The sequence below is a fragment of the Zootoca vivipara genome, chromosome Z1 (genome assembly GCF_965207765.1).
Source record: "Zootoca vivipara chromosome Z1, rZooViv2.hap1.1, whole genome shotgun sequence".
NCBI lineage: Eukaryota > Metazoa > Chordata > Lepidosauria > Squamata > Lacertidae > Zootoca > Zootoca vivipara.
The window spans coordinates 63045197-63058720 of NC_142583.1; the positions used below are offsets into that span (position 1 = coordinate 63045197).

The window sequence follows — 13524 nt, forward strand, 5'->3', positions numbered from 1 at the left end:
TTTTCGATCACTAAGGAGCCAGAATGTGATGTGAGCTGCAGTTTGAAACATCTGGAGGGCACCAGGTTGGGGAAAGCTGCTCTCACTTGTTCACCATTTGGGTTCTCACACCCAAGGCTAAGGAAACATCAGCCCCTGGATTTATTTGATCTGTGAGGCTGAAAACTAGAATGGTGTTGTACACTTGAGCATGGACCGTTGCCCAACAGCCCCTCCTTCCGGTCCTCCAGCTGCTTGGTTGTAAATCATGACATAGAAAAGCAGCTTTTTGCCTCAAACGATCCGCTGCTGCATGGAGGAAGTTTTATTGCAGGATTTGGCTGGGCCTAAGTCCATTGTGCACCCCTTTCCGATTAATTCACTCCGTAAATCTCTCTGCAACCGAATGGGCCAGAGGCGGAATTCTCCCAGGGTCCTTGGTGGAATTGTCATGTTTGCACCTCTGCCATTATTGTCCTCCTAATTCACGCTAAGCAAGCTGTTTGGATCTTGGGGTTCTGAAACGCATAAGCTTGGCCTTTTGTTTTGTTAAAAAGAGAGGTAGGGGGTGCATTTAGAGGAAGCTCAGCTGGTTTAAGCCCAGCTTTGAAGAAAACTTGCAGAGAGAAGGGAGAAAAAGAAGCCATCAGAAAAAAATATTAAAGAGAAAGGTAAAGGGTAAAGGGACCCTGACTGTTAAGTCCAGTCGCGGACGACTCTGGGGTTGCACGCTCATCTCGCTCTATAGGCCAAGGGAGCCAGCATTTGTCTGAAGACAGCTTCCGGGTCATATGGCCAGCATGACTAAGCCGCTTCTGGCAAAACCAGAGCAGCGCACGGAAACGCCGTTTATCTTCCCTCCGGAGCGGTACCTATTTATCTACTTGCACTTGATGTGCTTTCGAACTGCTAGGTGGACAGGAGCAAGGACAGAACAACGGGAGCTCACCCTGTCGCAGGGATTCGAACTGCTGACCTTCTGATTGGCAAGCCTTAGGCTCTGTGGTTTAAATTGGTCTTTAAAAAGCTGGTGCCACTTAAGGACAATGTGGTAGTCTAGTGTAGCACCTCTTCCACCCTGAGGACACTCCCCCCCACAGCATTCAAAATTCAACAGGCGCCAGGTGCATTTTGCACCTGGTTATTGGCCCTTTGCAACCAATTGAAGATGCCCAAGTGCCAAGATGGCGTTGGACGTCTTCACCATCTGGAGGTACATGCCTGGGGATCCTTGGATCTCGACCGTTTTCACACAGTAGCAACACATCCTGTAGAATTCTATCCACTATATTTTATCTGCACAATCAGAATGAATTTCAGGAACCAAAAGGTTGTACTGCATTGGAAAATACAACTCTCAAGTCGCCTGGCCCCAAAATGGGGCATTCCGTTTTGGCGACTCAAACCCTGGTTTAAGGAGCCCTGCTTTAAGGACCTAGCTTATATATCTTGAGTTTACAGCACTGCCCCCTGATCTGCTACAGAGGTTCCCTCAACTCCTCAGAGCAGACTGGGGCGGGGCCTAAGGGAGCCACAGAGGGGAGCAAGGGGAAGTCCCATTACACAGCTGTATATTACTGCATTGCCGGGGGGTTGGACTGGATGGTCCTCAGGGTCCCTTCCAGTTCTGTGATTCTATTAGCAAATGCCTTTTCTCTCATGGGTGGGCACAACTGGAGATTGCCCAGTGTGTTTCATTTTGTCAAGAATTTGCCCACAAAAGCTGAATTCTTTGATGATTTAAATCTATGAGAAACCTTGTTCTCTGCATGAATGGCTGTTGAAATCCTATGGAGCCCGTTCTCCCCTTATCCCCCCCCCCGGTACTGTTTGCATTAGATGAGGCCATCAACAGGTGGCCTATATTTATCCTCTTCACACTTTCTTATGGGCTCTGACATTTGGACAATGCATCCTGCGTCTCATTCAATAAGATGTGTCCGAGTGAGTGGTGCATTCCGAATGAATGACCAGCATCCCTCGCCTTCCACTCCAATGTACAGGCAGAAACGGAAGCGACGCCTTATTCCATTAAATTGGTGGGTCAGGCCAAGCCGTGTCAGTGCCTCTGTAGTAACTGGCTGCCGGTGGGAAAATGAACCTGCTAGAAGTAAACATCCAGGCATCCTGAACCAGCAAATAACCATTGGGCTACACAGGAAGCCAACTTGCATATGTTGATGAGCATATCTTGATGCCCACTTAAGAACATAGGAAGCTACCTTATATGGAGGGCTGTTGCAGACTTGTGCTTGTCCCTATGCCTAGAAGCACAGTGCAGGCCTGCATGTACTTTAGCGATAAACTGGCGCAAACGTCAATCCAGAGAAAAACCAGTTGACATTTGCTCCAATTCAGTGGTAAAGACTGGGTTTCTCCAGGGGATAGCAGTAGGGGAAGGGGAAGTTTTTGTTGTTGTTTTTGTTGTTGTTTGTTTAGTCATGTCCGACTCTTCCTAACCCCATGGACCAGAGCACACCAGGCACTCCTGTCTTCCACTGCCTCCCACAGTTTGGTCAGACTCATGTTAGTAGCTTCGAGAACACTGTCCAACCATCTCGTCCTTTGTCATCCCCTTCTCCTTGTGCCCTCAATCTTTCCCAAAATCAGGGTCTTTTCCAGGGAGTCTTGTCTTCTCATGAGGTGGCCAAAGTATTGGAGCCTCAGCTTCAGGATCTGTCCTTCCAGTGAGCTCTTAGGGCTGATTTCCTTAAGAATGGATAGGTTTGATCTTCTTGCAGTCCATGGGACTCTCAAGAGTCTCCTCCAGCACCATAATTCAAAAGCATCAATTCTTTGGTGGTCAACCTTCTTTATGGTCCAGCTCTCCCTTCCATACATCGCTACTGGGAAAACCATAGCTTTAACTATACGGACCTTAAGAGCAGAGGACAAGTACAAGCAGATTCAGAGCTGATGAAGCGGCTGGGCCAAAGCTGAAAGGTCTCTCAGTTACAGATATGCATGGAAGCGAAGGGGTAGTCTAGAGGAGCCCTAAGTCCTCAGGCTATCAGTCCAACTACTGTAATTCAATACTGACAGGAATACTGACAGGTTGTATCTCTGCAGGGTTTCAGGTAGGGAGTGTCTCCCAGCCCTACCCTGGGATTGAACCAGGCAGCGACCTTCCGCATGCAGAGCAGATGCTCTGCCACTGAGCTATGGTCCATCCCCTTGCATGGTGATGTTCCTCTTGGCTCTATTGGAACAGAGTGGCTCAGTCAGTAGAGCATGAGGCTCTTCATCGCAGGGTCATGGGTTGGTTCAAGCCCCACATTGGACAAAAGATTCCTGTGGTCCCTTCCAACTCTGCAGTTCTCTGGTATGCAGAGGAGAAATTGTTTAGATTTGGACAGGAGTTGTTGTATTTATTCTAAATCTTGCATCCTGAGTCCTTTTGGGTGGCGGGCAATGGGATTCCTATACATTTGCGGTTGTACTAATTCCTAACATGTGCTCACTCAGCTGACTTTCCCATCAATGAAAAGCTTGGGAGACATTTTCCCGCTCTGAATTCAAGCATATTTATCAGTGACTTGTGCAAATGTATATTGGAATGTTTACATTCAAGGATGTATTGGAATCTGCTGGTCCTTTGTTTGGCTTTGTTAAAAAACAAACAAACAAACAAATGCCTTTAGATGTCTAAAGTTGGTCTCTGGATCCCTCCCATTATCACATATCCAAAAAAATTATATTGGGGAGGTAAGAAAGAATATGGGTGTTCTATTGCCTCTTGGGTATGAGAAAGAGATGTTAGTGGGGAGCATCTTTGGGGGAAATGGGTGCATGTTTCTGTTACGGGTTTTGCAAAATAGCAGATGGAAGGAAGTGATGGGAAAAAAAGGAGCTCATCTGCGGTCATGAAGTGGCCAAGTAGCATTTGTCTCTTCTTTTTCTGCTGCTGGTGATCCCCTCTGAAGACAAAGGGACTTCCTACTTGCTTCTCCTCTCCCCAACTGCCTTCTCCTTCCAAAGCAGCATGTGGCATTCTCACACTGCCTCAATTTCACCTGCTGCGCTTCGGTCCCCTTCTGCGAAGGCACGTGGGTCTGTTTTATTCTTTCCCTTCATGCACACATGCACATCCCCCACCGCCGCTGCCCCCCCTGACTTATTGGTGCTGGGAGGAATCCAATCCCTGGTCGAACAGCTGCTCAGAGTGATGAATGTGACTTTTCAGATGCTGAGCCTGCTGCCGTCCCTTATTTTGATGCAAATCTCCTTTGGCATCTTGAAAAGAGGGATTAGCGAAGGGAGGGGGGGGGTTAGGCAGGCCAGGGGAGTCTCTCCAGCTTGGTGTGCCTTCCACCTCCCCCAAGCACTGTGTTTTAGCTTTCTGTCTTATTGTTTTCTTTCTCAATCCCCCAAGTCTCCTGCAGAGTTTGAATGCCTTCATTGTCTTGACCTGTTGCCAGAAGCAAGCCAGCCTCTTTGGCTCTCTGTGCCCCATGGTGCGTTTTCTTTCTTTCATTTTTTTTTATCCCCAGGAATCCAGCTAATAACTTAATAGCTTCTCTTCGCCTCCCTCCTAAGAGTGCTTTGTCGGGAGTTTTGGAGCACACAGATGGAGAAGGAGGGGGGAGTAGCGTATCGACAGGCTGTTCTGTTACCACTTGTTTTCCAAAATCAGGTCCTTTCCTGAACTGGCACACACCAGGTCCTGCATTTATTTATTATTTAAAAGAATCTCCCCCCCTTCAAAACAACAACAACAACCCCCAATCTCAGGAGGATTGGGCACACATGGGTAGATAAACTAAAGCCCAAGGGCCAGATCCAGCCCAATCGCCTTCTAAATCCAGCCCATGGACGGTCCGGGAATCAGCGTGTTTTTACATGAGTAGAATGTGTCCTTTTATTTAAAATGCATCTCTGGGTTATTTGTGGGGCATAGGAATTCACTCATTTTTCTTTTTCCAAAATATAGTCTGGCCCCCCACAAGGTCTGAAGGACAGTGGACCGGCCCCCTGCTGAAAAAAATTGCTGATCCCTGCAATAGAGAAAGAGAAGAGGGGGCACCTGCATTTACAATGCCCTCTTGGTGGGAAGGGGGGAATCAAGCACTTCCCAGGCACACATGTGTGTGCAGTGTGCTGGCACTCTTTTTTTGCAGAGTCTCAGCTGTGTTGGGGATGGGGTGGAGAGCACAGTTCATGGACAATAAGGCTATCAGTGACTGCTATGCTCTGCCTCCCAGACTGGAGGCAGCAATGTTGCTGAATGCCTGTTGCTGGAAACCACGGGAACAGAAAGTGCTCTTGTGTCCCAGTTCTCCTTGAGGGTTTCCAGCAGGCATCTGGTTGGCCACTGTGAGAACAGGAGGCTGGACTAGATGTGCCACTGGCTGGATCTTCTTATGGGCGAGAAGAAGAAGATAAACTGCCTTAGGTCATAGGTCTGTCGAGTTGTCTATTTTACCATTGGCAACCAGCTCTCCAGGGTTTCAGGAAGGAGTCACTGGCCCCACAGGAACACTATAGCAAGTCAAACCATCGGTCTCTTTAGGTCTGTGCCGTCTACACTGACTGGCAGCAGTCTCTAGGGCTTCAGAGAAGAGTCTCTCCCAAGCCCTAACTGGAGATGCTGGGAATTGAACTGTATAAAAAGCACGTGCTCTGTCACCAAGCTACAGCAATTTCCTTCATTTGATCTTGAGATCAAAACTATTGGAAGTCTTGCTCAATCAAGGGTGTGGCAGCACCGTTCAGGATGAATAACACATGGGGCATTCTTTCACAGCAGATTCTCTCCTTTCCTGTTTGAATCCTCCTTGTTGTCCATTTCATTATTTGCATGCCTGTAGCAGTTCGAAAGCACGTCAAAATGCAAGTAGATAAATAGGTACCGCTACAGCGGGAAGGTAAACGGCGTTTCCGTGTGCTGCTCTGGTTCGCCAGAAGTGGCTTTGTCATGCTGGCCACATGACCTGGAAGCTATACGCTGGCTCCCTCGGCCAATAATGTGAGATGAGTGCGCAACCCCAGAGTCGGTCACGACTGGACCTAATGGTCAGGGGTCCCTTTACCTTTACCTTTAGCCCTTGCGTATGGAGACATGCCAACCTCTTGCATGGAACTGGAGCATATGTACATACCTGGCAAGTTAACTTGTAACCCAGAGGGGTGGGGAGGTGACTGTTCAGACATCATTGATGTGATCATTCCTTTTCCTCAAACACGTGGCTGTGACTGGAAATTGTTGTGCTTTACCCATGGGGGGAAAGTGCAGTGCCTCAAGGACATAGAAAGTCTGTTGCATTTCCGACAAAATAGCAACAATTAAGTAGCACGGTTGAGATTGAAGCATCCTCTGTGTGACAAAACCTTGATGCATAAACCCTAGACCACAGCAGCCATCCAGGATGCTGTCTGGTCCAGACCGCGCTAGCCAAAACAAAACAGCCGATGAAGGTAAATCCCCGTTGCCCAGCAAGACGTACCTCTTGCTCTTTCTTGGATCTAGGATGCCTGAGAATGATGGCTCCCAAGGGGAGGAGAGGGTAGAGGGACTGTGGAAGATGTGATGTGCCAAGGGAGGCAGAACCCAAAATCCATGCCCGTTCACATATCAGTAAAGGAGCTGAGTCGGTGGGCAAAGAGCTGTAGGTACAATCCTGATTGATTCGGGATTACAGCTCCAAGTAACTTCCCTGGAGGAAAGTGACAACGAGGAATCTCTGAAGTGTGGACACTTGTCAGGATTCCATGCAGACGTTCTGTTGCTGAACTTCAACTCTCAACAGCCTCAACGGGCGTGAGAAATGGCCAGGGAAGGTGGGAGATGCAGTTCAGAAATATCCGGAGGGCACAAGGTCCCCCTCACCAGTTGGGTTCTTTGAGTCATGTGCCACCTTAAGGACCCACAGGTTTGTTGTGGTACACACTTTCCCCAGTAGACGAATCTACATACTTGGGTTCTTTTGACACGGCCATACTGGTTGGTTTGGAGCAAGTCTCCGTTGTCCAGTCCAGCCTTCCCCAAACTTGGATCCTCAGGTGTCATTGGACTACAATTCCCATCAACTCTGACTGTTGGGCCTTGCTGGGGCTGATGGAAGTTGCAGTTCAGCAACATCTGGAGACTCAAGGTTCGGAAAGGCTGGTGTGGTCTAACCATACCTTCTCAAGTATAAGACGGGATTTATGAGTTACCACAAAGGATTTTCATGGGGATTAAGAAAGGCAAGAATCATTGATGAATTGCCTCGCCTGAATATTGTGTACAAACTTTTTTCCGTCCTCTGTATTTGCTTAGGAAAACATGCCGCAGACTCCTCCCTTTGCAGCGATGTTTGACAGCAACGGTTACAACCGAAACCTTTATCAGGCCAAAGAGGACAGCTGCGGAGGACTCTATTACCAGGAAAACAACTTGTTGTCAGGATCCTTGGAAGCCCTCATCCAGCACTTAGTGCCCACTGTTGATTACTACCCTGATGTAAGTAAATGCTGGCGGTTGTAAATGTGCCATCGAATCTAATGCGCACCTTGACTTTTCGCAACATAATATGGCCCAAGGAGTTAGATTCGAGTAAATATGGTGATTACTCAGATAAACAAGGTTGCTTCAAAACACTCCTTGCTTATTCATATCCATGCATGGAAGCTTCAGATTGAACTGAATGACACCCTTGTTGAAAACTCACATGAGGATTGCTAACGCTTGAAGCCGCGTGGAATTTTCCGTCCTATGATTGAACTGGGTGAGGGCAACAGGACAGGATTCCACACTGGAAAGATGTACACTGTCTGCTCCTCAGTTGTATTCTCTTGCTTGCAAAAGTGATATGGAATAGATACTTTGAGCCATTAAGTATATGAAATTTGGCATAGCATACACAGACTGCTGGGCTCTATTTATGGGGTGCAGGAACCTGTGCCTGAGCTATTAAGATTATTGCTGATGGGCTGGTAGCAGAGAGTTTACGCATCAGGGAAGCCTAAGCTGTGAAGATCTACTGTGAACATCACTTAGGACAGGGGTCTGCAACCTGTGGCTCCGGAGCCGCATGTGGCTCTTTTACACCTTTGCTGCGGCTCCGGAGCGGATACGAGGGGAGGAGGCGTTCGAGCCATGCGCCGCCTGAGCCATGCGGCGGCGCCCGCCACACCCGCCAGACACTCGCGCGGTGCCCACCGCCGCCGGAGCACACAGCTGCGGTGGCGCGCTGTGCGCCTGCGCCCCGCACGGCGCCCGCCGGAGTCCACAACTCCGCTGTGCGCGTGCGCTGTGCAAAAAGGACGCAAGGTGACGTTAGCAGCCCGGGGAGCGTGGTCGGCCCCCTCCCCGCCGCATTTCTGCAGCCAATAGGCTCACGGGGGGCGGGGCGTAGTTATTTATTTTTTTAAACGGGTGCGCTTCTTCCCGCCCAGCAGCAGAAAAGGCTTGCGGGCTCGGAGCGCGTGTTTGCTGCTGCTGCTCCTGCTTGCGGCCTGCCTGTGGCCTCCTGCCGGCCTAGTCAGGAGATTGAGGTAGATGTATTAATCAATGGGTTGATTCAATATGAGGAAATTGTATAAGTTCACTTGATGGGAGCAACACACATGAAACCATACAGGTGTCCTAAAAAGGGAGTCAGAGTTTTGCCCATTCCCAGTACTGTATTCAAGGCAGCCCAAACTCATAAGGCAGTGGTTGCTGGTGCCCATTCCCAGTAATCAAGGCAGCCCAAACTCAAAGTTATTTTTATAATGACGAGGATGACATTGGGCCCTCATTATTAATTATTATTTACATCAGGCACTGATTATGATTTATGGTACACTGGGGCCCTGATTAATTTTCTATGGCATTTTGGGGCACTGATTATTGGGCATAGCAAATTTTGCTATGGGGCCCTCTGATTTCTAATTACGTCCCTGTTTTGCGGCTCCCAGTTTATTTTTTTTCTTCGGAAACGGGTCCAAGTGGCTCTTTTTGTCTTAAAGGTTGCAGACCCCTGACTTAGGAGCTGGCTGCCCAGAGAGTAAAATAAGTGCCGCTGAATCGGTTTCACAGATACTTAATTATATTCATTGCTGGAATTTGCAACAGTCTTGGAATACCAAACTAGGGCTGGTCAGTTACAGCGGTAAGGCTCATCCCGTGATTCTGAGCAGTAAGTTTCAACACATAGTGGATCAACCAAGAATGCAAGCTTTCTGGTTTTACTAGAGTACGCAGCACTTACTGGCATGACTGCCTCTCCCATCTGCCGGAGCATCTTTGGTTGTTCCCTGAGTTGGTGGGGCTCATTTGACAACAACGAGAAATCGAGCCTTTAGTGTCATCGCCCCAGTCCTGTGGAATGCTCTGCCACTAGAGTTTCAGCGGGCGCCTTCTGTGCCAACCTTTAAACACCTTCTGAAAACTTTTCTGTTTTGCCCGGCAATTAAAAGTGCACCCTACACAATGATCTATTGGTGTTTGTTTCTAATTTATTTTTGCTTTGAACTCACTTTGAACTTTTATTATTTTATTGTTTGGCTTCATTTTTTTTATATGGTTGTAAACCACTGTGCTATATCTTTATGATGCAGCAGTATATTATTATTATTATCATTATCATTATTATTATTATTATTATTGAACATCTTGAAACATCTGCAAGCTTAATAATAATAATTAATAATAATAATAATAATAATTAATAATAATAATAATGGAGGTGGCACCAATCACACTGGTAAAGGAGATTCTCTCTCTCTCTCTCTGTTTTTTTGGTTCTCTGTAGCACTTTATAGCATGACCTCAATACTGCTTGCATCAATGCTCTAGAGTAGACCCATGTGATTCTCTTGGGAGGCTGACGCTGAGGTTTGCCTCTCGCCACCCACTGAGTTCAAGGTAGAGGCGAGAGTCCCTAAACCAATAGGCAATATTGCATGTTTGGCAAGAGGATGGATTCTGAAATTGCATACCCAGCAACTCTGTTATTGACTGCGTGTTTGTTACGCAAGGATTGTCGGCTCAGCTGTGATGTTCCTTGCCCTGTCTGCTGCCAGCCTTGCATCGCCAGGGTGTGGTGATGTATCCAGCACAGGTTCTGAAGACAATGGTGTTTGGCGCAATGAGGTTTCAAATGCTTACCTTGGCAGTCTTGGGCGCTCTCCCACAGTAACGCAACAAGTTAGCCTCTGCCTGCTAAAACATGAGCATGTGTGTCTTGTTCTAAATGGCCCCTGTGAAGTTATGCATCTTCTTAGCCACTGTCTCTCTTAACCTGCAGAGAACATACATCTTTACCTTCCTGCTCAGCTCGCGGCTCTTCGTCCACCCTTACGAGTTAATGGCAAAAGTTTGCCATTTGTGCATTGAGCAGCAGAGACTGGATGAGCCCACAGCCGATAAAGTAAGTGGCCTGCCTAATCAATGTGATTTAGAGTTGCACCCTGCAACTCTCTGGTCCTGAATGGGGTAACTGTGCCCCTGAAGGACCAGGTGCACAGCCTGGGAGTCATTCTGGACTCACAGCTGTCCATGGAGGCACAGGTCAATTCTGTGTCCAGGGCAGCTGTCTATCAGCTCCATCTGGTACGCAGGCTGAATCCCTACCTGCCCACTGACTGTCTCTCCAGAGTGGTGCATGCTCTAGTTATCTCTCGCTTGGACTACTGCAATGCGCTCTACGTGGGGCTACCTTTGAAGGTGACCCGGAAACTACAGCTAATCCAGAATGCGGCAGCTACACTGGTGACTGGGAGCGGCCGCCGAGACCACATAACACCGGTCTTGAAAGATCTACATTGGCTCCCAGTACGTTTCCGAGCACAGTTCAAAGTGTTGGTGCTGACCTTTAAAGCCCTAAATGGCCTCGGTCCAGTATACCTGAAGGAGCGCCTCCCCCCCCCATTGTTCTGCCCGGACACTGAGGTCCAATACCGGGGGCCTTCTGACGGTTCCCTCGTTGCGAGAAGCCAAGTTGCAGGGAACCAGGCAGAGGGCCTTCTCAGTGGTGGCGCCTGCCCTGTGGAACGCCCTCCCATCAGATGTCAAAGAGAAAAACAGCTACCAGATTTTTAGAAGACATCTGAAGGCAGCCCTGTTTAGGGAGGCTTTTAATGTTTAATTGTTTTATTTCATTTTTCTGTTGTAAGCCGCCCAGAGTGGCAGGGGAAACGCAGCGAGATGGGCGGGGTATTAATAAATTATTATTATTATTATTATTATTATTATTGGGATGGAAGGTCATGTTAGCTAACACATGGAGGCTAGATGCATTTATTTATATTTATATACAGACTCCCATGAGAGGTTGTAGACCCTCCTTTCTTGGAGGTTTTTCAGCAGAGGTTGGATGCCCATTTTTCATGGATTCTTTAGCCAAGATTCCTGCACTGGGGGGGGGGGGGTTGGACTAGATGACCCTTGGGTTCCTTCCACCTCTGTTCTTTGTTGGCTACAACTTCTACCCCACCTTTCCTCCAAAGAGCTCAAAGCAGCTACACAGTCCTCCTGCCTTACAATACACTTTTTAATGACTTCCACCGCATGGTTGTCTGTTTCCACCCTTAGTGAGAATAGAAGTGGACACAGAAGGGTAGGAATGGATCAATATTTTCTGATCAATGTCAGCTTTTGCATGCGTTCATCCATAAGTTCCTTCTGTCCCATTCTTGAATCAGTAGGGTGCTGTTTTCTCTCTTCCAAACTGCACAAAAAACTGCATTACCTTTGAACTCCCCCCCCCAAAATATGCATTTTTGTAACTCATTGGAGAAATGCAAAATAACTGTTCCAAACAGTGTTCCAATCTAGAAACTGTGAATTGGGAACAAACATACTTTAAACCACCCCAAATGGAAAGTCTGTTTAGGTCAGGCACCCCCAAACTTCGGCCCTCCAGATGTTTTGGACTACAATTCCCATCTTCCCCGACCACTGGTCCTGTTAACTAGGGATCATGGGAGTTGTAGGCCAAAACATCTGGAGGGCCGCAGTTTGGAGATGTCTGGTTTAGGTGACCAGCAATACTCGGTACATAGTCTTGTGCCCACCTAACTCTAACCCATGAATATTCCGAAGGACCACACCTATGTGCTTTCTCTCTCTCCAGAACCGGTTACGGAAAATTGCCCCCAAAATTCTGCAGTTGTTAACGGAGTGGACAGAGACGTTTCCTTACGATTTTCGAGATGAGCGGATGATGAGGAATTTGAAGGAACTGGCCCATCAAATTGCCAGCGGGGATGAGGTGAGTCCCTTGAGTGGAGCATGAGCTTGCGGATGTTTCAAGATGTTCCTAATTATTGTAGAGCATTTTCCCACTTTCTGCATCGAAGTGTCTCCTGTGGCCCAGTGAGTTGGACCCAGGGGGAAGTTAGAGTCTAGTTGCACCTGGAGGGTCACAGTGACTCCCACCCCTGCTTTCTGCTATTAGCCATGGTAGGCTTTGAGGTCAAATGACATAGGCAGGAATTGCAAGAAGCCAATCAAGATTTTATCTGGTGGTGGTGGCTTTGAGTGATTCAAAAACACTGTATTGGCAGGGCAAGGAGAGAGCAGGAGTTAGAATCAGAGGAACTGTAGAGTTGGAAGGGACCCCAAGAGTCATCTAGTCCAACCCCCTGCAATGCAGGAATAACCCCTGTGTTGAGCCAACTATCACGTTGTGCTCATCTGAACGCCATGGCGCATCTGATGTGCGAACTGGATTCAACTAAATAGTTGCACTAGTGGGAGCCAGTGCAACCAGTTCTCCCAGCGCAGGGGTAGGCAACCTAAGGCCTGTGGGCCAGATGCGGCCCAATCGCCTTCTCAGTCCGGCCCACGGATGGTCTGGGAATCAGCGTGTTTTTACATGAGTAGAATGTGTCCTTTTATTTAAAATGCATCTCTGGGTTATTTGTGGGGCATAGGAATTCGTTCCCCCCAAATATAGTCCGGCCCACCACATGGTCTTAGGGACGGTGGACCGTCCCATGGCTGAAAAAGGTTGCTGACCCCCTGTTAGCATAACAGGGCTTTCCCTCCCCTCTCAGCCCCCCATATCTGCTAGGGAGGGTCAGGGGAACCCACAGACTGGTGGACGGGGAGGAGAGGCGAGTTTGTTACATCCGGCAAGCAGAAATGCTTTCGCTGACGGAACGGCCGCTTTAGCGCAACGTTGAATTGCATCCTGGGTGTCTTAAATGCTTGACATTCTGATTTTGTAAGAACTTTGCTAAAGGGTGGGGTTGGAAGCACTTGCAAACAAATACAGCGGACCCTCCGGATATGAACTTAATTTGTTCTGGGGGTCCTTACCTACCCCGGAAGTCTACAACATGAGGTGCCACTTCTGCGCATGTGCGTGGCGCGATAGAGCGCTTCTGCACATGTGCGTGCGGCGAAACCTGGAAGTATACACTTCTGGGTTTGCTGCGTTGGCAACCCAAGGGTCCACTGTATAAATCTCCCGCTCTCTGCTGGACATCGCAAGTGGTAGCAGCAACACCATCCCGAGTGAGGCAGTTGGGAAGCTCTAGTCTTCCCTTAATACAACCTTGCATTACACCTGACAGGCAGGGAGGAGGAACCATGCAGCATTGCCATTGCCCAGGAACACATTGGCATCAATGAGC

At 48.3% G+C, this 13524-nt stretch overlaps 1 protein-coding gene across 3 annotated transcripts in view; it reads left to right on the forward strand.

Annotated features, from left to right (window-relative positions):
• The window catches only part of RASGEF1B (RasGEF domain family member 1B), a 223434-nt gene that overhangs the window by 191923 nt on the left and 17987 nt on the right, over positions 1-13524 (forward strand). For all 3 annotated transcript variants that reach the window (XM_088660602.1, XM_035112416.3, XM_088660603.1), the window contains 3 exons: positions 7238-7420; positions 10191-10313; positions 12018-12155. In XM_088660602.1, coding sequence (XP_088516728.1) covers positions 7238-7420; positions 10191-10313; positions 12018-12155 — 444 coding nt within the window. The remainder of the gene's footprint in view (positions 1-7237; positions 7421-10190; positions 10314-12017; positions 12156-13524) is intronic.